This window comes from Vulpes lagopus, chromosome 4, assembly GCF_018345385.1.
Source record: "Vulpes lagopus strain Blue_001 chromosome 4, ASM1834538v1, whole genome shotgun sequence".
NCBI lineage: Eukaryota > Metazoa > Chordata > Mammalia > Carnivora > Canidae > Vulpes > Vulpes lagopus.
Window position 1 is genome coordinate 125051501 of NC_054827.1, and position 25915 is coordinate 125077415.

General features: G+C 41.0%; 1 protein-coding gene and 1 pseudogene across 4 annotated transcripts in view; one reads left to right on the plus strand and one right to left on the minus strand.

The window, feature by feature from the left end:
* CC2D2A (coiled-coil and C2 domain containing 2A) overlaps positions 1-25915 on the minus strand; it is a 136768-nt gene that overhangs the window by 34518 nt on the left and 76335 nt on the right. For all 4 annotated transcript variants that reach the window (XM_041751338.1, XM_041751336.1, XM_041751339.1 and 1 more), the window contains 10 exons: positions 19013-19169; positions 16662-16809; positions 15482-15620; positions 13283-13486; positions 11253-11345; positions 9809-9900; positions 6391-6558; positions 2482-2587; positions 1910-2019; positions 351-447 (listed from right to left, as the gene is read on the minus strand). In XM_041751338.1, the coding sequence (XP_041607272.1) occupies positions 351-447; positions 1910-2019; positions 2482-2587; positions 6391-6558; positions 9809-9900; positions 11253-11345; positions 13283-13486; positions 15482-15620; positions 16662-16809; positions 19013-19169 (1314 nt within the window). The remainder of the gene's footprint in view (positions 1-350; positions 448-1909; positions 2020-2481; positions 2588-6390; positions 6559-9808; positions 9901-11252; positions 11346-13282; positions 13487-15481; positions 15621-16661; positions 16810-19012; positions 19170-25915) is intronic.
* LOC121488973 lies at positions 3461-5840 on the plus strand (annotated as a pseudogene).

Consider the following 25915-nt stretch of genomic DNA (forward strand, 5'->3'; position numbering starts at 1 on the left):
AACGTTAGACAGACCTCAATCCCATTCTGGTTCAGACACCTAATCATTTTGCCACCCTGGGAAAGTCACTTAACCCTTCTGCACCCACTAAATTGGAGATTTAACAATCTACTTCACAAAGTTATTCTAGAATCAAGACCATATGTGTAACACACCCAGTGCAATTCCTGGAACCTAGCAGACACTCAGTTGAAAATAAAAAAGCTAACTCTCTTCCTCCCTTCTCCCTTTCCTGTTTATACATGTCAAGTTTGAAACATTTGAAACACCACCAAGAGAATGTGTTAAGGACTCACAATGAGTAGAGGGCATGAACATGAGTGCATGTCTTCCTGAAACTATGAACTTACCTCTAGGACGTCGTACAGCACTTCATCGAAAATGTTAATGAACACGTCATCTTTCACTGACTGCAAACTTGTTGTGCTGTAATCCCCATTGGGAGCCCTGCAAATGGGCACATGTGACCAGGGACCATGAGAATGAGTGAGATAGAAACAATGGGCACTCAAATAGCAAAACTTGAAAAATACTCAAATCTGAGCATAGATATGAAGATTAAAAGCAGTGCTTTCATTTCAAATATTTGTCTTTGCACTGAGATATTATAACATAATATCTATACTCAGGTGGAAGGGGTATTCGACTGGAGGCTCTAGGCAGAGAGAGAAACCCCCTGTCTGCTGGCTTGCCTGGCCAAGCCTCACATCATCCCCCCAACCTGCATGGTGAACTTTGCCAGGAGCCAGCTGGCCATGATTGAGCTGGCTCAGTGGACAGGCTACATTCAAGATGATCAGCTGACACTCATGCCAGGAGGCAGGTTTCCTAAGCAACTGGGCTCTGGAAGATGCTTCTCCAGCAGACCATTCCCTCCTGGTGTTATAAGGCTGGTTGAATGGTCCCTGACTTCCACTTACTTTCTCCATAGATAACTAGAGCAGTGCAGGGGTGAGGTTCATCTCCTATAATATCACCTGCTCTGAGTCCAGCCAGGCCTGGCCCAAGACTGTTGCATGTATTTTGTTGAGCATTTGCCTTTGTGTTTGCTCATTCTTTGTGCTTATTCTGTGCATAACAGTGATATGTGTCTCTGTCTTCTGACTGGACTAGCTCTAATCCTTGCTCTGTCTCTAATATGCTATGTGGCCTTAAGCAAGTCACCTTCCATCTTTGGATTTTCTTTGCTTTTCTCTTTTTTAAAAGATTTTATTTATTTATTCATGAGAGACACAGAGAGAGGCAGAGACAGGCGGAGGGAGAAGCAGGCTCCCTGCAGGCTCCCTAGGATTGATATGAGACTCAATCCTAGGACCCCAGGAATCACACTCTGAGCCAAAGGCAGATGCTTAACCAATGAGCCACCCAGCTGTCCCTAATTTCTATAGAAGTAGAATGAATGTTGCACTAGGTCATTTCTAAGGTTGCTTCAAGATCTGAAGTAAGGGAGTCTTGTAAATGTTAAAAATCACTTAAAGTTTTAAATGCCTATGTATTATTTCTGGTGAGGAAGAAAGTGTAATTATGAAAAGTAGAGAGTTACAGGCTGGGGAGTTTACTTGAAGCTTCCAGAGTCGGGGAGATGAGGAATAAAAGAAAAGTAGTATAGGGGCCCTGTGGCCAAGGGAATGAGAAGCTTTGGGCCACAGAAGCCAGAGCCTGGAGAGGTGTGGGGGTATCCCAACAGTGAACCCGAGTCTCAAAAGTTGGACATTTTCCCATTTTGCTCTTGACTGGAGTCAGTTGTGGTACCACAGGAGCAGCATGGGACTCAGTGTCAGACTCTTTGATATTGTCCTGGATCACGAGCTACAGAAACTTTCACTGTAGTCATTTCCCCCTGGGGCTCCATTTTATTCACATTTCTTCGAAATATCCTGCAGTTCCCTAAAGAGTAAAATACTCTTACCTAAAAGGAAGTTCAAGTTCTTCATTCCAGCTGGGATTTGGTCCTTCTGCTGTTGTTGTGTGGCAAATCGTTCGTTGAAAAGAAACTTCCACAAAAGGACGTACTAAAACCTTAAATGTAAGAGCAAGTTGTTAGCGTCCCTAACAGTTTGTTGAATTATTTTGTTCTTAGCAGAGGTAGAATATGTTTACTGACTAGTGTGTTTCCAAAGAAAATGAAGCAGAAAAGAGACTATAAAGTTTGTAGGCAGTTCTGAAGGGACAAGGTTCTTCTTCTTCTTCTTTTTTTTTTTTTTAAGATTTTTATTTATTTATTTGAAGGGAGAGAGAGAGAGAGAGAGAGAGCGCACAATTAAGGGGAGTAGCAGGCGGAGGGAGAGGAAGAAGCAGGTTTCCCGAAGAGCAGGGAGCTCAATGCAGGCTCCATCCCAGGACCCTGGGATCACAACCCAAGCCAACGCAGACGCTGAACTGACTGAGCCACCCAGGCACCCAAGGGGCAAGGTTCTTTTTTTTTTTTTTTTTTTTAAGGGGCAAGGTTCTAAGCTGTCACCCAAAATCTAGGTATTTCACCTGGCCGAGGGGGTAGTCAGAACTGTGGGTTGGGCTGTGTGTGGTTGGGGAAGCAGCATGCTTCTCGCTGAAAGTCCTTGAAGATCTTGAAGGCTGCTGGAATTTGCTAGGGGCAAGAAATGCATGACAGAAATTAATGACAAGAAAAATCCAATTAGATACTCAGCAAGATAGCTTCTCCAAAGGGGTATGGCTCTGGTGACAGACATTTTCTTTAAGTTTGTTGACACTTCAGGAAGCTTTTCATATGCGTGGGTCCTCTCTGTGACCTAGTAACTAATAGAGCCACCCCAACTTCCATCCCTAGACCTGCATGTCTGGCTGGAACAGAGAAAAGTGTTCTCTTCCCACTACTCTGCTCACAGAGAGTGCATGAGTGAGGAATCTGTTTTTCCCCTCCAACAAATGAGAGCACCCTGGCCAGCCTGCCCTATCTCCACCCAGGCGCCTCCCACTGTGTTCTCTATGACCCTGCACTCTCCAGTAAGACCCTTCTCTGGGCCTACCAGGCATCACTGGGATAAAAGGATCCCAGGGATTCCTAGCTTGAATTAGGATCTATGGGTCTTGCCCTATTTCCCTTTGGGATTCTTTTTTTATTTTCTTAATAGATTTAATTTGCCGTATGATGTGGGTTTTTTTTTTTTTTTGGATTTTATTTATTTATTCATGAGAAACACAGAATGAGAGAGAGGCAGAGACACAGGCAGAGGGAGAAGCAGGCTCCATGCAGGGAGCCCGACATCGGACTTGATCCAGGGTCTCCAGGATTAGGCCCTGGGCTGAAGGCAGTGCCAAACTGCTGAGCCACCCCGGCTGCCCTGGGATTCTTATTTTTAAGAGAGAGCTCACATGCAAGCTGGGGCAGAGGGGTGGTGATAACGAGGGGTAGTAAGGGTGGAGATAGAGGGGAGGGGGCAAAGGGAGAGGGAGAGAGAGAATCTTAAGCAGACTCCACGTCCAGTGTGGAGCCCAATATGGGGCTTGATCTCATGACCTTGAGATTATGACCTGAGCTGTAATCAAGAGTTGAATGCATAATGGACTGAGCCACGCAGGCACCCCATCCTTTTTGGGATTCTTAAAAAAAGGAAATGAAGATCATCTCCAGAAAGTCTCTCCCAGATACCTCTCCCGTCATCCTAACAACACACCTGCATATTTGCACTGAACTTAATGGTTTACCAAGTATTTCATATTCATTACTGGGCAAAATATAAACTGTCTCTACCAGATTATCTTACCTTTTCACGGATAAAGGTATCAGACAAACCATGAGACAATAAAAGTGGAATATTTAACACAACAATTTCCAGAGAAACCCTTTTTCTCTTTGGAACACCACTTGATTACAGTATTACAAAACATCTGTGAAGTGCCTACTATATTTCAGGCCCTGTGTTAGACTCTGGAGCTGCAGAGACAAATCAGACACACTTCAGCTCCAACTAAAAGGCCAGCAGACATGTGAACAGATAATCACGATACAGTGGGACACACGTTAGAACATAGATATGGGCATGGGCTGTAAGAGTACAGAGAGAGAGATGAAAAAATCTGATCTAGTTGGATGCAAGGGTAGAGGGTTAAGATTTGGGCAGGCTTAATGCAAGAGTTGATATCTGAGCTGTCTTGATGAGCCTACACATATATATAACACAGAGGATCAACTAAGCTTCCTTATAATTTGAATGAAATGGTTTAACACCTAAAAAATATTCTATAGGAGCTGGAAGCCGGAATTAGAAAGCAAAGGAAGATGAAACCTCCACTGGATTTTCTTTTCCCCTTCCTTCCACCACCCACTTCCAACCTAAGCTCAAGCCAGTGGCCTTCTGGCCCAGCACAGCTTTCGCCATGGTCCTCAATGGTGCTGACCTGCAAGAACAGATTAAGCATATGATGGCTTTCATTGAACAAGAAGCCAATGAGAAAGCAGAGGAAGTAGATGTGAAGGCAGACGAAGAGCTCAACATTGAGAAAGGTCGTCTTGTGCAAACCCAAAGACTGAAGATGATGGAATACTATGAGAAGAAAGAAAGGTGGATCGAACAGCAGAAGAAAATTCAGATGTCTAATTTGATGAATCAAGCAAGGCTCAAAGTCCTCAGAGCAACAGATGACCTTATCACAGGCCTACCAAATAAAGCAAAACAGAGACTCAGCAAGGTGGTAAAAGATACAACCAGGTACCACGTGCTACTGGATGGACTGGTCCTTCAGGGTTTGTGCCAATTGTTGGAACCCCGGATGATTTATCCATTGCAGGAAACAGGATTTCCCTCTGGTAAAGGCTGCAGTGCAAAAAGTGATTCCTACGTACAAAATTTCCACCAAAAAAGATATTGATGTCCAAACTGATCAGGGGGCCTACCTGCCTGAGGAAACAGCCGGTGGAGTTGAGATCTATAATGGGGATCGTAAAATAAAAGTTTCCAATACCCTAGAAAGCCGGCTGGATCTTGTAGCCCAGCAGATGATGCCAGAAGTACAAGGAGCCTTACTTGATGCAAATGCCAACGGGAAGTTTTTGGACTAAACCTTTGGAGAGGTGGAGTTCATCCACTGCTCTCCTGCTGTGATGTGGAAGTTTCTGATATTTGAAGAAACAGGATATCTGTGTCGCTTCCTCTTCGCTGTTCTAATATTCTGTATTATCGGTGGATACTCTCTGTAGCTAATGCCCTTAGCTTAATTGTTAACCATGAAAGTTTCACTTAATGCAATCAGGTAAGCTCCTTCCTAGCTTATCTAAAAGTAGCACAACTTTCATTTGCTTCTGTAGCATGAAGGTAAGGATATCAGATGGTGGTTATGGGAGCTTCACCAAGTCTCCACTCTTCCTCTAGTCTTCCGCTTTCAGTTCTAGAGTTTAGAGGGTGATGTGTATGGCGTTCTCTGACATTCTGTTCTTTAGGCTTAAAATGCATGGGGGTTAGGGGGAGGGGCATGCATTCCTTCCAGCAATAGTAGCTTCACTGTTAACCTGTTTGGGTCTAGAGTGTCGCTCATCTGTAAATGTGATTTAAAATCTAAGCCATGAATATGTCTTATTTATTAAAACAAAAGATTTACATGGAAAAAAATATTCTATAGAGACCAAAATAAGAGAAACACTTATACATTATTTTAGAAAACAGCTTTTCTTCCCACAGTTGAGCTTTGATTCAATTGAGGTGAAAGGGTGTGACTATACTCGAGGAAGCAATGCTATGCACAGATTCAAGAGCTTAAATGGACATTTACCAGTAATCAGATGGTGGGAATAGTTGGTGATGATCAGATGTAATGGGTGGAAGAGTTAGGTAGTAAAAAAAAAAAAAGTTTAAAATAATGGATAGGGGATAAATTTGAAAAGGAGGATCCTAGAGAGGAAAGAAGATGCCAAAGGCCAGAATGGTGCTCTTCTGTGAATCAGACGGTGCTGGATGACTCTGGACAAGCCACCCATGTGTTTTCCCTTTTGTAAAATGGAGATATTAATAGTAACATGAAATAAGTGAAATAATCTGTGTGAAAGAGCCTCAGCATAGTGCGGGAAACCTGGTGAAGAGACGCGAAAGGTCAGCCTTCCTCATTACACTGATGAAGGCACCAGGAGGTAGAAGTTTTAATACCTGCTCTTTCTTTAATTCTCGCTCATCCCTGTTCTCTAAAGGGAACAAGAAACTCAGGCTCACCTTACCCTGGTTGAGGGATCCCCATTGCCTCAGGGTAGTGAAACATAGTTGGCATCACTCATGTCTCTGAGCAGATCATTTTTATGCTCATAGCGTGTGTGTTTAGAACCTGGGACATAACCCTTCGAGTATCTGCCCCAGCTCACACCTACTTATCTGAGAGCCGTTTCCCACCCTCAGGGCTCAGACCCTGTACTTTCCATCCCAGGGCCACCTGGAGGGCTCTCACCTTGTTGTTGGCTTCCTTACGGGAATGTCATAAGCCCGGATAATGTTCACCAACACCTTTATGTCTCCATCGGACAGGTTTTGGGCCGTCACCTTCTTCCGACCTTTTCTCCTTGGCCTTAGTGGTCGCTTTTGTTCTGCCAGCTTGAAAAGGCTTAGCCCCAGAATGCTAATGACCACAGAACAGGATTAGTACTCTAAGGAAAGGAAAGGTCTGGAAAGCTATGAGACAATTTCCCAAACTCTCCACCCAGGGTCCCTCAAAGGCCCCTGAATGACTGTCTTTTTAAGGAGGGGTAGAAATCGTCAAGAAAATCTGAGACTGGGGAGATCCTTGGGTGTGGATCATTTACACTGATTTTAGCTGCTACTGATCAGAGGAAGAAAAGCATGCTTGGGTCGCTCTTGCTTCCTGCCTTGTGCTCTGCCTTGCTCATCCTGGGTCCCTCGGATGTGTAGGTGCTCTCCTGCTCTGGGCATTTGCTCAACCAGGCCAGTCCTGCACATGGGGTGCCTTCCCCACTTCCTCTTTGTCTGCCCGGGGCTGCGGTTGTACCACGTTAGGGCCCAGCCATGTCAGCTGGAAGGAGTGTCCCTTTCCTGAGCCCAGAGCACCCATTAGCCATTAGCCTGCTCCAATCACATGGCAGGTGATCACAGCCTTCCTGGGACTTCCTGGAGTACCTTGGCCTCTGGAATTAGACAAAGCCATGGGACTCCTGGCTCCACTCTTTGACCGTGGGCAAATTATCTCACCTCTTTGTTTCTGTTTCCTCAGCTGTAAAATGGGGGATAATCATACCTACCTCTTGGGATTGTGCAGAGGATAAAGGGAGGGGGTGTATGCAAAGCACCCCGGCACTGGTCTAGCACTTGGTGGATGCTCTAAAGATGATGTGACATGATGGCAGTGATGATGCAGGAGGAAGGGGAGAGGCAGGAGGATCCCTCTCCTCTCCCTCCTTCTCACTGAGGTGAAATCCGATAAACACTTCCAAGAGGATGGAAGCACTGTCAGTGAATCATGGTGGGACAAAGGGCCATGAAGCGGATAATTAAATTCCAGCCCAGAGACTGAACAGAAGCACAGATGTGATTTTGTATCTGCAAGCTGACACTGTGCCAGACAGCACAGGACAAAGCCAGCTGTGCAGAGCCGGCCTCAGGCTGCCCTGTCTCCCTGCGAGCACGGAGCTGCCAAGCAGCCTGCCTGTCTGGGGGCCTCTTTCCAAGGGGCACATGCCAGCTGGGGAGGTGACAGCTCCCGATGGGCTCCCCGCTTGTTCCCCAGGGCCTTCTGTCCCGAGGACACAGAGTAGCTGCCATTTATCAACACCTTCTGCAGATCAAGCAGAGTGCTGGGTGCCTTACACAGAATAGTTCTAATCCTGACAAGGGTAACATTTACCCCACTTTTCATATGAAGAAACTGGAGGCTCTGGGAGGTGACAGGATTTGCTGAAGGCTCCTAAGTAAGAGGGAGCTGGGGTTCCACCTCAGGTCACTCTGACTAAACAGACAGTTCCCTCCTCTTTTGAAAAGTCTTATTTTATTTTTAACTCACTTAAAACAAGAGCAGGCCCATTACATGTTAACATAATGGAAAGCTATGAAAAATAACTAGGAGGAATGTGAGGAGAGTGACACTGCAAATCTCTTTTCTGTATGTGACTTATTATCTACATTTTATTATTTTAAATTTAATTTTATTGACATGTAATTGTCATATAACATGTAAATTTAAGGCATACAATGTGTTGGTTTGATACATTTACATATTGGAACATAATTGCCACTGTGGAGTTAGCCAACACCACTATAACTTCACATAATTACTTTTTTGGGGGGGGGGCTGAGGGGGGAAACAATGAAGATTAAAGCACTTAGTAACTTTGAAGTTTACAATACAGTATTGACTATATTCACTATGCTATGCTTGAGATCTCCAGAACTTATTTAATCTACTGGTTGTGAGCTTTTACCTTTAGACAACATTTCCTCGATGTTCCCACCTCTTAGCCACTGATAACCACCATTCTACTCTGTTTTTATGAGTTTGGCTTTTTTAGATTCCACATATAAGTGAGCTCGTACCGTATTTGTCTTTCTCTGTCTGATTTATCTCACTTAGCATAACGCCCTCAGGGTTCATGTTGCTGCAAATGAAGCCCATCTTATTAATCACTCTGCCAGGACCCCCACTAACCCAAATTTGGAAACCTCAGAGAAAGACCTTGGCCAGGGGATCCTAACATGGCACATCCCTTCTCTTTGTCAAAATTCCTCCCCTCCCTTCCCCTAGAGGCAGCTCTTTGCTGCCCTACTAGCAGTCAGCATGGGAACATCTTGGTGGTTGGGACCATTAAATATAAAAACATCTTAGTTTAATGCTAAGAACAAACCAAAATTAAAAGAAGAAAGAACATACCCTGAGCCTTCAGAACTTAATGCAGAAAGTAAAGCAGACAAAGAAAAAGAAAGAAAAGAAATGGAAAAACAGCATGAAAAATCACCATCTATTCTAAAGTATAATTTTCATGACTGAAAAAAAATACATTCAGTGACTGGACTCTGAGCCTGGAATAAAGAGGGAGGGTTTGCATGAGTGTCTGTGGGTACAGCCTCCGGTATATGGATAGAGGCCAAGTCAAAGAAAGGGGCTGCCATGGATGGACTTTTTTTTTTTTTTGGTCTCCTTCTTAGCTTGGTGGTGGAGAGAAAGTACATGCATAGGAAATTAACTTTTTAGGAGACCAAGAGATTTAATAATCACAGAACAAGTCAGGAAGTTAATGCACTGCACAAGACTACCAATACAGAAAGTTATTTTTTTGTATTTTATGCCTCTACCTTGAGTTGAGACAATTTGAGGATTATTCTAAGTAACAGAGATAATCAAGCAAATGCAATGGAATCCCAACTTCTATATAAATATTCATTTTCCCTGCTGCCCCTGCCCCGTCACCAAACACACAGCAGCTCTCAGTCTCCCCCCACCACCTGGAACCCTAGTGCTTATTCTGAGCCACCCCCTCAGTCCTGTGCCTGGCAGGGGCGGGGGTGGAGTATGGAGCAGTCTAGCAGAGGGAGGTGGAACACAGGAGCCTGTGCAGGAGGGAAATGCTGTCAGACTTAGTCTGATTGCAGCAGGGAAGTGGCAAAGGCTGGTGAAGCTGACTTGGGCACAGTGGGAGATGAGATGTATATTGGGCATGATAGATGGCATCTTGTGTGACCTGTTCAACAAAGCCCCCCAACTAATTTAACCATGAGGCATTAATCAGGTTTTACCAGTTCCTAGCCTTACTGGGGCCCAAAAGCATCCCATACAAGGATAAAATCTTCTATTTACATGACAATTTTAGTTTAATACCATAAAAATAATATTTATAAGAAACAAAAGATTTGTTTGCTTTTACCTGATATTAGGAACTTCTTCTTCTACTATCAAATCCGAAAGAAGAAAATGGTGTTTTGCAATCAGGAAACGATTTATTACTGATTCTCTAACCTGAGGACAGATAGTTGTGTTTTTTTTTTTTTAATTTAAATTCGGTTAATTAACATAAAATGTATTATTAGTTTCCAAGGTGGAGGTCAGTGATTTATCAGTCTTATATAAACGCCCAGTGCTCTTTACATCATGTGCACTCCTTAATGTGGACTCCACCCCACCCCCTCTAGTGACCTTCTTATGTTTAAGAGTCTCTTAGGAAGTTTGTCTCCCTCTCTGATTTCATCTTTTTATTTATCCCTCCCTTCCCCTATGATCTTCTGTTTTGTTTCTTAAATTCCACATATGAGTGAAATCATATGATAATTGCCTTTCTTTGATTGACTTACTTCACTTACTAGTGACTTACTCACTAGAGGGTAGCATACTACCCTCTAGGGCCATCCACATTGTTGCAAATGCAAGATGTCAGTTTTTTTGATGCTGAGTGGTATTCCATTGTCTATATACACCACATCTTTATCCATTCAACTCAGGCAGGTGGTTTTATTTAAAATGTTCCTGGTCCATAGACTTTAGGGCTCATTGCCTAGACTCCTTCAAGACCTCACCTCATGTCACCTCAGTTCAGCCCCCCAGCACAACTGCACTTTTCTCCCCAGTACTGACCTCTTATACAAATCATCCTGCTTTGCTCACTAATGTAAGCTCCCTAAGGCAGAGGGGGTTCTCTTCCATTCACTGCTTTATTCAAGGGACCTGGGAAAGTTTCTAGTGGATGATAAGTAAAATTCTGCTGAATGAATGAACAATTGGAAAAATATAAGACCAGTCTTGAAGCACACACATTTCAGATTCTTAACTTCTTCCTCTATTCAGACTGAATTACTTTCTAATTATTCATCAAATAGAGGACCTCTTAAATGTCATAAATCATTTTTTTTATAAGGAACCCAGAGTAGATCATTTGGGTGAAAAAAATGTACTATAGTGACTACAGCATTTCCTACAAGTTACATTTATTAAAAAAAGAAAGGGCAAATGGATACTTCAAGTTTTTAGTGCATTAGGGTAGTTAGTATGTGATTTATAAAATTTTTTCATTACAAAGGTGATATGATGCAAACATACAAATTTGAGAAAAATCATGACTTAGAAATTGTGTCCCTTGCAATCATGCCCCACTTAAGATAACCACTGATAATGAACTGAGACACATCCTAGTATTTCATATGTTCAAAAGATGAAGATGGCTGTTAATTCCATATTATGAGCAAATAAGTCTACAGAGGTTAAGTAACTTTTAAATAACCCACAGATAACTTAGAAAGATAGACACCACCTTTCCCCGATGTTAGGGTGTTGGCTATTTTCCCCCTATGAGGATTCTGTAAAGTGATTTTCCTTACCTGTTGGAGGTACTTGGCTACTATGGCCCTATGAGTATCTATGTGATCCTTGGTTTCAATTACATTTCTGTCTTGTAAACGTTTTTCATAGTCCTAAAATTAAAAGGATTAATTTTATGATTGTAAATTATTATTATTCTCCCATGTGAGATTAAAGAATTTATCCTGAGATGAATTTATCACATGTGATTTAAGTAATAAGTTATGGTTCTAAATGCTTCTTCCACCTTCCTCTTCATTTTTGGCTCAAAATTGATCTTTGATGCAGTATGTAGGTTTTGGTACCAGTTGGTTGAACTGCCTTATAAGTAGAAGATAATTCTGTAGAGCAATTATAGCATAAGCTGTTCATGTAGGAAGAAACAGAGGCCATGAAGGTAACAGAGAGAACTGCTACCTCACCCAAGCAACTTAGCCCAAACCTCGGCTTACATTTTTGTCTTTTCTATTTTAAGTAGAGCAATTGCAAAAATAGTAAATAGCACCTGGCTGCAGCTGATTTGGGTCACCCACTTGGAGGAGAGTATGAGTGTTAGTGTTGTCTTCTTAGGCTGCTGACTTTGCTCTATCTATCATAAAATCCCTCATGGGCCCAGGAAGCTGCCATGTTCTGCTTCAGTCCTTCTCTAGTCACAGCTGAATGCCCAGGGTGGCTCCTAACCTAGCCTGGGCAATACAAGCCAGCTGTTCCCAAGATTTTTTAAAAAATATTTATTTATTTGAAAGAGAGAGAGAGCACCCTCAAGCATGTGTGTGGGGAGGGAGAGACAGAGGGAGGGAATTCTCAAGCAGAACCCCCTGCTCAGAAGAGCCCAATGGGGGGATGCATTCATGACCTGAGCTGAAATCAAGAGGCTGATGCTCAACTGATTGAGCCACCCAGGTGCCCCTAGCTGTTCCCAAGAATTTTAAGCTTGGGACAAGAAGACACATCTCTCTCTGCTGGCTGAAGTAACTAGATGTGAACTTGGATAATATTGGTGACTATGCAGCCAAGTAGAGAATCTGTCTCCAATGGGGACCAATAAGAAGCCCTGACAGGACAGAGAAAAGTCCTGGCAGCATTCAGGTTCTACATCCGGCCCGGCCCTCACTGAAGCACAGATGAATTCCTGCCATTCATGCATCTTTAGATATTTAGCCCTATTTTGTCATTTCATCATCCAATAAACTCCCCTTGCTGCCCAAGGTAGCTCAAGTTGGCTTTTTATCTCTTACTATCATGAATCTAATCTAATACAAAAAGAACCAAGTAGCCAAAAATATTCTTCAATAGTTTCCACATTTTTTACATAAAAAAAATCACAGTGGTATCAATTTCTAATGGCTCTCCACTTACCTCATCAATACTAACTTGCCTTTCTCGTTTTCATTGGCCTGCCCCTTCACCCCATTATCTGTAGCTCCTCAAAGTCTCCCCACCTGTGGGCACCCCCTCACCTGTGCACCCTGCCCACCTAAGGTGGCTGAGACCCCAGCAGGTCTCCCCCAGCTCTTACCAAGCATTATGCTCAGTAAATAACTTAATGTGTTAAAATGGCATTGAATTGACAGGAGCAATGTGGCAGGATCATTTCCCATAGTAACACATAAGATACTTTTCAACCCTACAGTTCTAATTTTTCTTAGTTGATATGTCATTATATTGGGCAAAGAGATTATTTAGACATTAGGTTTAAGAAAAAGAATGGAGGGGCAGCCCAGGAAGCTCGGCGGTTTAGTCGCCTTCAGCCCAGGGCCTGATCCTGGAGACCCAGGATCGAGTCCCACATCAGGCTCCCTGCATGGAGCCTGCTTCTCCCTGTGCCTGTGCCTCTCTCTCTGTGTGTGTGTCTCTGATGAATAAATAAATAAAATCTTAAAAAAAAAAAAGAAAAGAAAAAGAATGGAAAGGTTATGGTAAATACTATAAACGAGAAACCAGTATCACTACTGAGAACACGACAGCAAGAAAATACACAGGTAATAGTATACTGAACGGGACCGAGCTGGTTAATTATCTTATTAATTCCTCCATGGCAATTTCTTACCTGGAATACTTTTTCCATAATTTCTCGGTCATATGCTGGAATTTGTTTATAATTTCGGAATTCTGGTACCTCTTGGCTTCTAAGACAAAGAAGCCTGAATCGTTTGGATCTATTTAATTCCTCATCTGAGACAAAGTTAAATTCTTGTTGCAGCTGTTCCAGTCGAAAGAAATCAGGGACATAGGATTCACCGCTGGTAGCAACCTATAGAAAACAGAAGGGGCACAACTTTAGGTGGCCATGGGCAGACTGCATCTGAAGGAACCTAGCAGTGAGCTTTTGGCAACGGAAGCTGGGACTGAGACTTGAAACATCCTGCATTCATTTAAGGACAAAAATAAATTAAAATATCATAGTTATAAGGTAGATGCTATTATATTACTGTCCTAGCTCTAAAAAGTACCCCAAATCATTTTTGCAAAAAAAAATTGTAAAGTTCATCTTTTGGTATGCACGCTTCCCTCATATTATGCAAATATACAGGCTGAAAAGTTAGAGATTTCTATCAGTATCAATACTAGGTGCCAACTGGAAATAGGATTGCTTATATACACAGTGTATGTAAGATCTAATATATGTATTCAAAATATATTTAAGATATATCTTATCTTAAAATATTTAAGTATAACTTAATATAACTTTAAAACTATATGTAACAAAATATTTTAAAATATTAAAAAAAAAAACAACTATGTACACATGTAGATAAGGGACCAGAATCAGCTGATTGGCTTCTCTGGCTCCAGGGTCATGCTCTTCTGTCTTTGAACAGCACCTCATGGCCTTGGTTCACTGAATAGAGAGAGCCAGAGATGGATGTGGGTGCTCACCCCCCTACACTGGCACAGAAAGGATGGTTTCAGCCTTTCTGAAACCACTGAGAGGCTGAGCAGGTGGGGCTGCACCCTGCCCACGGTCTGCTTGCACTTTGGGTGCTTTGCCAGTGGCAACTTCCTCCTCACAGGAAGAAAAACAGGGAGCAGAGATTTGTTGGGGCTGTGCAATAGGAAAGGTGATCCTGCTGTGAAAATCCAGAAAAAGAGACTAGTCAGGAAGGCCAGCCCTGTGTTCTGTCCATCTATGGGAAGACAAATAGTTAAAAAGGGAAAAATGGAGGTGACATTTGTACTTTCTTACCACTGATTTAAATATAGTAATTGAAGCATGATTTGAAAACTCTACATGGAATAGACTATGCTCTAGGTAATATGGCCTATTCTTTCTAATATTTCTTTCAGTGACATTAAGAAGCATCATGTTGGAAGGAGAGCTTATAAAGATAAAGGTCAAAATAAGCCAGAACTTACTTTGAGACTTATCTTAGAAAATCAAAGACAGAAATGAAAATGTAATCCTGGTTATAGTTACCCTGCTGATGAACTCACACTAGTAGCATAATCACAGAATATGTTGCTATGGTCACTTTCCAGATCATCTACTTGTTTATTATGTTTTTATTGGAATTATGAACTTGGGAGTAAGAACAATTGTATTTGCCACCAAGAACAATCATTTATTGACTAAAGTTCCATTTTATTTATGAATTCACTGAAGAGAGAATTTTGAATGTTATGATAGACACAAGCAATTTATCTCAACATACTTAAATGAAACCTAAATGATAATCTAATTAATCATCAAACAGGAAAACAAGCAAACAAAACCACCATTTCTTAAAACACCCCACCAGCTCTTCCAAATGTGATAGACTAAGCATGTGTTCTGAAATCAGACTGATCTGGACCTGAGTTCTTACCAGTACTGTGAGCTTGAGCAAGGGACTCTGAGGGTCCACACTCAGGCTCCTCTCCATCAGAGGGGCCAAGTAAGACCTTTCTTTATGGTTTTATAGAAGTTGGAGGTAAGAATAACAACAACACTGCAACAACAACTATTATTTATTGCATACTGATTGTGTGCCCAGCTGAGTGTTGAAATGCAGCAGTGCATGTGCTCATGGCTACACTGTGAGGGTGTCACAGCACCTAAAAGCACAGGTGCTTGCTTTGATTGCACAGCCAGGCTGAGGCAGAACTGGACCGTCAACCTGTCATTCAATAGCCCACTCATGTTCTGAAATGCTATCACACTGGAGAACACTGTGTGAAAGAAAATGTGTGTAAAGGTCTGAGCCATTTCTATTATTATCACACCAAGTCAAGAAATGGGAGTGTGTACATGGTTCTCCTGCCACATTACCGAGATTAGCTGCATCAAGGGGGCATTGTTGGGGTCGTTTGGGTCGAGCTTGGACTCTGCTGCCCATTTGGCCAATTTTTTCAAGTCTGTCAATCCTGACGTGCCAATAGATGAGATGGCATCTGCCCTCTTCAAAGCACTGGAAGAAAAGTTAATGCCATGAGATGCACACTTTCACAGGGCAGTTTGACTCAGGCCCCAAAATCCCAGGGACAGCATTGCTTAAAGAGACTCTTCTTGTCTATGGGAGAAAATCTGATCATAAGGAAGGAATTTTGCCAGTTTCCTTTACTTGATGACTGCTACTAAGTATGTCATAGAGATAATAGAGAAGAGTGAATTGGGGAAGAAAATACTTGCAAACCACATGTCTGATAAAGAGTTGATGTTTAAAATACACATGGAACTCACAACTCAGTGGAAAAAAAACAAATAATCTAATTAAAAAATGGGCAGAGGACCACAGTAGACGTTTCTTCAAAGAAGACATACAGATTGCCAGCAGGGATGTGAAAATGTGCTCCACATCACTCACCATCAGGGAAAGGCAAATCAAAACCACAGTGATGTATCACTTGACACCTGCTAGGATGGCCATCATCAAAAAGACATGAGATCAACTCAGGACACATCTGTTGGGGCAGGACCAAAGCAAGACTTGAGCCCTGGCACCTGGTTCCCATAGTGCGGGCTGCTGGGACACGCACCAATCACGAGGAGGTGGGACCCGCCTAGGGGGACCTGCTGAGACCCAGAGTGCCTTTCTTCTGGTCTAGAAAGGAACCAAAGGGGCTAGCAATCAAGGAACAAATCTGATAGAAGGGACCTATAATAACCAGAAGGTTCTACCACTGTCATCATTCACGTGGAGGACCACATATACACAACCGTGTGCTGTGCACTTCCCCTGGCTATGAAGTGGGGACAGGAATCCTTCACAGAGTTACTGGAGAGATGAAATAAGGCAAAAATGCTTTTTGCTGTTTCTGACACTGCTAAACATCTAATACTTATTAGGCTATTCATATTTTTAATTCTTACCTCTAGAAAATTTAAAAAACCCTGGAAATACTGGCACATGAGAATAAAAGGAAGGAATGTGATATTGCAAGCTTCTTCCTCCCATATCATTAATACAAATGCTGACATTACTCATCAGATTGTTATAGACACACATTACCTTCTAAATCCGATGTTCTGCTGTGACAGTGGAGGAATTAAAGGTATCCCATTTTCTCCAATGGCCCATGCCACACTGTTGGAGACTTTCCCCGATGTCATTAGAATCAATTGATTACTACCGTCAGCTTCAAATGAGAAGGGCACTCCTAGAGAAACACCAGATTACACAGATGTTGCTTAGAAAAAGGGAGTAAGCCCAGTTCTGGTAAGAAGGCAGACAGTAGACAAATGGAATAGAGTGGAAAGGGCTAGCAGGATGGAACACATAATTCAGGTTAGCATCACTGAACTTCTTCAGGCAATGATGCTCAGAATTGGCCTCTTAGTTCTGTCTCTGACAGCAGAGTGTAGACCATATAAAGAATGAGACACTTTGCAGTGGGACCATCTGTGTGCATATTCTGGTTCTGCCACTTAACAGCTGTGTGACCATAAACAGATTGATTAACTTCTCCAAGCCTTCATTTCTTTATGTGTAAAGTAGGGGTAATAATAGTACCTCCTCAAAAAGATTACTATGAAGACATTCATTGATTCACTCATTCAACAGATGCATGTTGGAGCTCCTCCCTCCTACCAGGCACTATTCTAGACTGCAGATACCAGTAAAGGAGCAAAACTGATGAGAATCCCTGTTCTCAAGTTTAAGTTCCAGCCAAGGAGACAGGAAATAAGGAAGAGAAATAAGAGGAACGTGTGGTCCGTTAGAGAGTGATAAATGTGAAAGAGAAACCATAAATTAGGGAATGTAGATGGAATATGCATGCTTTGGGGGGATGTGGTGGCAGAGGAGCCTCCATGAGAAGGGACTCATGGATAAAGACCTGAAGAAAATGAGGAAGTGAGACATGCAGATATGTGGGGAGAAAGCATTTTTGGCAGAAGGAACAAGTCCAAGTGCCTGAGGGTGGAAGCACGCCTAAGTGAGGTCATACTTGCCGAGCACTTAGTGCCTGGAAGACAGTGGCTACTTGACAAGCCTTAGCTTACTCTTATTAAACTACTGTGACAACAGTAAGTCTCACTTACTTATTTGGCCTCTACTGGTTGGAAATTAATGATAAAAAGCCTCAGGACTGTTTGTTTAATCAACCAAAGGAAGAAAAAATTTCAATCACTAAATATAGCCACTGCATGCTCTGGAGTTCCAGTTCATATCCATAGCACAAAACAGTACCACTATTAGGCTGTTATAACGTCTTTTTATTTTTCAAAGATCTTTCTTTCAAATTGAACGTATGCTTTAATCTTGAAAATCACCCTAAAAGACACTAAAGGAATTAAAGGAATCTTTAGATTCAGATGATATTCAATAGATTACATAATTATTAGAGTCCTATAGATTATATAATTACTAGAAACCTACAGCTTATCAATGTGAAAGTCAGAACTGAAGCCTAGGTCTCCAGACCTTTCAGTTGGTGAATGGATTTGAACCTTAAAGAATTCTTGCAGATACATTTCCAGATACAGCTCACAATAAAAAATCACTAGACACAAGTAGAAACAAGCCACTATGAATAAGAGGGAACAGAACCAGACCAATAAACAGATATATATTAAAATAATCAAGTACAGAACATTAAAAATATGCATAATGCCTTTTTAACAATAAATGAAGTATGAATGGATAAAAGAAATGAAATGATCGAGAGTTGGAAGAAAGGACAAATGTTATCAGAACTGACCAAGCAGATTGAAAATGAAATAAATAGAATTCCTAGAGGTGAAAAATATAATAATTAAAGCAAAGCCTCAAAGATGAATTTTGATGATTAGACGCAATCAAAGACTGAATTCATGACTTGGAAGACAGATTTAACGAAGTTTTATAGAATACAGTAGTGAAAGAAAAAGATAGCAAGTATATTACAGAGATTAAGAAACATGGTGGACAAAGAAGGGCCATCATATATCTAATCACAATTATAGGGGATAAGAGAGAGAATATTAATTAATAACCTCCCTATTATAATTATTTAAGATTTTTCACAATTTTCAGCCCTATGAATCATATCATGATGTACATTTTTTTATGCACAAAGCTTTGTACTCATTTCAAATTATTTTCTTAGAAAAGATTCTTAGCAGAAAAATTAAGGTGTCAAGGCATTTTAAAGGTCTTTATTCAAATTCTCAAACTGCTTTATACTTGCCTAGTTATATGAATTTACTGGCCATGAACAATATATAAAAATGACTTTGCAAAAAATTATATAAATCATTTTAAGTTGAATTTCTGAAAGCAATTTTAGAATTACCTGGTTGTTTGAAAATGAAAAAAAAAAAAGCTATGTTCAAAACTGACAGTAAAATTGTGAGCCACTAATAATAATTAGCTTTCTGTACCACTTCCAACTCCTTCGTGGTCCAGTGTTACATGCTGGTTACTGCTAAATTCCACTTCTTCAATAGGAGCCCTTCCAGTGACAACAGTAGTTTCAGGAATAGGCAGAAACACTTCTGCTAGCAAAGTGGTACCACTGTGTCCAACTGTTTCATATACCTGAAATTGAGGAAGAAAAACAGTCAAATAAAAATAGCAAGAGTGTGCTCACTCCTGGATATTTATCCATTTATCTATGTTGATCACTGTCTAGCTCAGAGCATCCATTTCAGAGTGGAAAAGTTGAGTTGTGTTATTACGGTTCTCATGGAGACTAAATTACACCCAATTTGTGGCCAAGCTGTTGACATCCTGTCTTCTTGTCTACTCTCCTGGGATAGAGAGATTAAGCAAAGTAGCAGGCTACCACACCAGTTTTTCCATTTCAAATCAATACACAGGTTATCTGGAGAATGGGCTTCCTCTTTTTTCCTGGTTCATGTTGTTTCAGAAAGAAATGCCATCAGGTGGAATGGGTGAGATAAAATGGGCATGCCACTAGATGATTTATTATTTACATCAACTGCAAAGTCAAGAGGAAAACTATTATACCTAGAAGTACTCTAGAGTATCAGATCAGGTTCAAATCTACTATTTAGTAAATCTTTCAAATTCTTTCCTTCAAGAGCTCATTTAATTTGTCAGCTGCTGAAACCCTACAAGTTCCTTCACGGACCTTCTCCTAAGAAGGAGCCAACTAGGTTAACTGTAGCTGTAATTACTGTGGCATGTCTCATTATAATGCTGTCACTATGAAATGAAGGATCCATTGCCAAGGCAACCACAGATTATGAATATACAATGCAGCTTCAATAGGAGTCTTTGCTTCATTGGATCAAATTTCTCTTGCATCCTTGGCTCATTTCACTTTTGTGGCAAGAAGATAATAAAATATTCCACAGTTCTGCTGGCTTCTTTCCTGTGTTTTATTCTTTCCCTCCAAGAGGTCTCTGGCTGGTACCCATTTCTCTAAAATGCTCCTTTCATTTTTACTAATTAAATCTTCATATTTTTCTTCTTGTGCAATAGAGCCCCCCCAATGATTAATACTTTCCACTTACAACTGAAATGAACAAAGATGACCCTACAGATCCTCCTCACCCCCTATTCTCCCTTACAGGGTATATGATATGAATTCTTTTCCAAGGATGAGGATGATTTTGTGCTAGGCTGCCATTCTGGCCTCATCATCTCCCTGGTATCCACCAGCTTGCATTTGACAGATGGCTGACTGAACTTGGTGGGGCTACTGTGGCAAAGACAAAGACATAACAACTGAACTCAGGACCCTAGACAGTATCACTGTGAGCTATTCTAACAGGCTGTGTGCACCGAGAGACCTGTGATTGTCTGGGCCTGCCTGTGCTGAGGGGCCAAGTCTACCTAATTCAGGGCTCAGTGGGAAGCCCATGAATAAATCAAATTCCCCATCTTTCTCAGTAAATAGGTAATATTTTTCTCTATTAAAAACTATCTTTTATGGAAAATGTCAAATATATAATCCTAGAAGAATAATGTAGTATGAACCCCTCACCTGGCTTCAAATACCATTAGCTTATGGCCAATCAGATTTCCTTTCTATTCTCAGGCTTTCCCCTCTCCACCAATATTTGGAACCCAGACATCACTTCATCTGTAAATATTTCAATATGCATTTCTAAAAGATAAGGATATAAGAAAGCACAGTTATAATATTATTATCAGAGTAATTCCTTCATCATGTCAAATATCAGTAAGTTTCAAATTTCCTTCAGGGTCCAAAAAATTACTATAAAACCTTGTTTGAATCAGTATCAAAATATATTCTGTACAGTGAGACTGACTGATAAGTTTACTCAAGCCTCTGTTAATTTGTAGGGAATACCCATCCCTTTCTATAATTTTTAAATTTTTAAATTTCTCTTTATTTTTATTGGTTAGAGCTCTAATGGAAAAAGGAGTGCCACTTATTGCTTGCCCCAAACTCCCATCAGAGCCTGTGGGTTGTAACTTCACAGAACTTAAAGAACATTGAGCAGATTATTTTGTCCTGCAACGAAGACCTTGGTTGATCTGTTACATTATGGACTCACTAGCATGAAGTTTTAGCCTGAGAAAATGATATAGTTCCTTTTCTTTTTCAAATTTTTTATTTTTTGCCTATGTCTTAATTGAGACATCCATTTATATGCAGCCCAGTACAGGCTTTGGTCTGGTATTTTGTCTAATCTTTCACATATTCCTATAAAGGATGGTTTCTGGTGAAGACTAAGCAAGATAATAGACCCAAAAATTCTTGATGATGGATTTGAGGATCCAAGAGGAGAAACTCCCCCAGCCACCCATTTGGGGTGGGATTTGAATCCACAACTATTTCACTTTGAAAAAAGCTGGGATTTGAATCCACAAATATTACATTTTGAAACTCATACTTTTTTTTTTTTTTTTTTTTGCTATGTCTTCCTTATGGGCCAGGGACAATCAGAAATGCAATCAAAGAATGAAGAATTCTTTTAGGTAATAGCATGATCCAGAACATATAATTAGTTTAGACAAACTGGTGAGAAATAAGGATCGAAAGAATATTTAAAATCTGAATGAAATAAACAACAAAACATGGAAATACTATAAATACAATCTCTAGGGGCACCTGGGTGGCTCAGTTGGTTAAGCATCTGACTCTTGATCTCAGCTCAGGTCTTAATCTCAGGGTTATGGGTTCAAGCCCTGTGTTGGGCTCCATGCTGGGCATGGAGCCTACTTTAAAAACAAACAAGCAAGAAATAATCCCCAATGTCTGTAACCAAAACTTAAAGGATCACCTCAGCATATGCAATTGTGATCAAAAGACTACGAGCTATTCCTGTCTCAGACTTCTTAGTTGCTCAGAACTCTCAAGAGGGTTGCTATCTCAGCAAGGCAGGTGTGGCCTGCTCACTTCAGCGCAGGTGCTTTAACTCACTGTAAGGTGCCCAGGTGTACTGGGCAGCAAGTGAGGCACCTGTCCTATACCCATGTATGTGCCATCACTATATCCCATGCTCTCCCTAAAGAAATACTTATCCACTCTATCAAAATTCCTTATTTATGCATAATCTGTCTCACTGGACATGGGGATTCCTGAGGATAGGGGTCTTGTTTGATTTCCCTTTGAATGCCCAGTACCTGCCATCTGGGAATTAATGTATTTAGAAGGGAGCATGCTAACTCTGAATAGAAGTAAGGCACTATTATTATTATTATTATTATTATTATTATTATTATTATTTTGTTTTTACTAAGTAAACTCTACTTCCAATATAGGGCTCAAACTCATGACCCTGAGATCAAGAGTCTCATGCTCCACTGACTGATTAAGCCAGCCAGACACTCCTAGAAGTGAGGCATTAAATGATAAATCCAATGAATGGAATGGTTTTCTTCTCTGAACAGCTGGTAGATCTGGTGTAGTATGGCTCTCCGATTTTCTCTTTTTTTTTGAGTTTTTATTTATTTATTTGACACAGAGAGACAGCACAGACAGGGGGAGGAGCAGGTAGAGGGAGAGGGAGGAGGAAGCTCCCTACTGAGCAAGGATCCCAATGTGGGTCTTGATCCCAGGACCCTGGGATCATGACCTGAGCCAAAGGCAGATGCTTAACAGATTGGGCCACCCAGGTGCCCCTGATTGTCTTATTTTCCTCCCTACCTATAACTCCTCTCGAAGCCTGCAGAGGGCAGTGTGGCGGACAGGACATGGCAGTCTTGTGTTCAGCAGGTCTGAATCCTGACATTGACACTTAGTAGCCATGTGACCTTGGGCACAACATACCACGATTTTTGCTTTCATTGTAAAATGAAGATGTTATTTAAAGCTCTGCAGGAAGGCAGTGGTAAAGCTTTGGGACATGGATCAAAAGTCTTCCCCCCTTATGAGTTCAATAAATGTTTATTCTTCTTCCTCTGGGCATACATTTGACAATAAGTACCTGCATTGTTATAGTACTATGTGGCTCACAAAGCTCTTTCATAAACATAAATACACTTCCCAAATATCTTGTTAAATATTGCTGGTCAACTGATTTTAGTAAACTTTATGAAATAAGAATCTCTTTTTTAAAAATTAAATTTGTAAGATCTGTTTTCTCAAGACACTAATTTTTTTCAAAGAAGACGTTAAGTTGCTGAGGGTTTATAGGAATTTTATGGCATATTCCATATTTGTAATGAAATCATCTATATTTCTGAGTCCCCAAAGGCAAGGAGGTAAAAAAATGAACTACATTAAGCCTTAAAGGTATGCTTTTAAAAAATCAGGAGTTAATGAAGTCCTGATATCATTTCAAGTGAAGGGAATAGAAAGCATACCAATAGTCAGAAAATACAATTTTTGAGGGTAAAATGTTTCATAAAGTGACATGAATGCAGTATTTAACATTTCATTAAACCTTGTGTCCCTGACCTTGTGACTCTTTTACCTCCTACTACTTCAGAATTCCAAAATGCTCCAACACTCAATGCAATTAAATAAGTGTGTGAAGCATATTTAAAAATAAGAACAAATCCAAACATTTTTCACATACTTTGCATCTCTTTCTATAACATTAGAACTTAGTGTTTGCTTACTCAGCTGTATAAGATAAGATTTCTAAATTACATGGCTCCAACGGCTTTACAAAAACATCTTTGTTGGACTTTCATAATTCATCAAATACTTCATTATGAAAGGACCATAAGAGTCGCTTCTAAGCTTTTCTTTCTTTCTTTTAAAGATTTTATTTATTTATTTAAGAGAAACGAGAGACAGAGCATGAGCAGAGGGAAAGGGGCAAAGGGAGAGGGAGAAGCAGACTTCCCACTGAGCAGGGAGCCCAGACATGTGGCTTGATCACAGGACCCTGAGATCATGACCTGAGCCAAACAGACAATTAACTGACTGAGCTATCCAGGCACCCTACTTCTAAGCTTTTCTGTTTGGGTTCTTATTCCCTATAGGTGTGCTTAGTAAGGATCCATAAGACATGCAGTTATTGTAGAAGGGGCATTTCTGGTGGATGTCAATGGAAGGGTCCTCGTTCCCAGTCTCTGGAAACACATTCCTGTTTAATGTCAGGAGAGGAACTAAATGGGAACTCTTGGGGCTGAGTCTGTAGGACAGAAGCAGTTATGACTCAAGGGGAGTGGAGGGTTTGTTAATTGAGACTACTGTCTCAAAAGATACTTCTCAACTTTTTTTAATATGGAAAAATGGATTCCATCTGTCAAAATCAAAAAGAAATCCAGAATTTTCCCACACTTTTCACCCTGCTCTTTCAAGGTGTCAGCAATTCTTTTTAAAGCTAGGGTGCAATGCTGTTTTCAAAAAATCAGAAATTGGGCATCTTTGTTTGGGGTTTGTAAACAGCTTTCTGTATAATTAAATTTAGTTTTTGGTTTTCTTTTCTAAGTCAGGGGTTGTCAAACTCAGCACTTTTGACTTTTTGGGTCAGACGATTCTCCATTGTGGTGTGCCGTCCTGTACACTGTAGGATGCCTAGCCACATCCCTGGCCTCAACCCATTAGCAGAGTTACCAGCTCCCCATTTGTTAGAATTAAAATGTCTTCAGACGCTGCCACATATTCCCTGGTTGCAAAATTACCTCTGCTTGAGAAGCACTGCTCTGAGTAAAAAGGGTGCTCCTCTGTGTGTTTGAAGGTGGAATGCTAGTGGAGAAACAAGACAGGAAATATAATTGATTTACACTCAACTGTTCTAAAATGTTTCTGTTGTTGCAGCAGTAAATTCAGAATAGCAATTAGATCCATGGCTACCAATTTGAGATTATTGGTTAAAAAAAATTATTATTGGAGTGCCTGGGTGACTCAGTCGGTTAAGCATCTGACTCTTGATTTTGGCTCAGGTCATGATCTCATGGCCTTGAGATCAAACCCTGTGTGGGGCTTCACGCTGAGCATGGATTCTGCTTGAGATGCTCTCTCTCTCCCTCACCCCCTGCCCCTCTCCTTGCTTGTGCATGCTCTCTCTCTCTCTCTCTCAAATAAATAAATCTAAAAAAATTTATTATTGAACTTTGATTAACATACTATGCTATATTAGTTTCAGGTGGGTGTACAACACAGTGCTCCAACAGTTCTATACATTGTGCAATGCTCACCACAATAGGTGTAGTCATTATCTGTCACCATGCAACGTTATTCTAGTATTATTGACTATGCTGTATTTTTCATTTCTGTGACTTACTTCTTTTAGAACTGGAAGATTTTACCTCTTAATGCCCTCCACCTATTTTTTTATTTCCTCACCCTCCTCCCTCTGGCAACCACTAATTTGTTCTCTGTATTTAAGAGTTTGTTTCTGTTTTTGTTTTGTTTTGTTTATATATTTGTCTAACTTGGGGTGATTTATGCAGTTATTATTACTCTATTTGGAATATTGTTTGCTTTAACTCAACCATCTGGGGCAGGTGGACCTTCCAGCAGTATTTAGAACCTTAGAAATGTAGGGACATTAAGAGAGATAAAAAACAATATTCCCCTCCGAAGTAGAATTTATGTTGCATCGTTTTAAATCATGATTCTCTGCTTTTAAAACAGAAGAGAACAAAGCAGAACACTCCATGTCTTGCACCTGGTAATGCTGGGTCCAGTACAAGTTCTTTAAGCTTGGCTGCTCATGACATTCTCATCTCATGGTCCCCATTTCCCTCAGGATTGAATCAAACCCTTCTGAGTCTTGTGCCCACATATTCTCTTCCTTTGCTGAAAAGGTGGAGGGCACCTGAGGTGGACCCCCTCCCAGCCCTGTCCTCTACACCATCCCCTGTGTCATCATGCCTGCCCCAAAGGAACTACCCGTCATGTCTTGACCCCACCCCTCCCAATAGTGTGGGGTCTGGTTCCTCTCCCC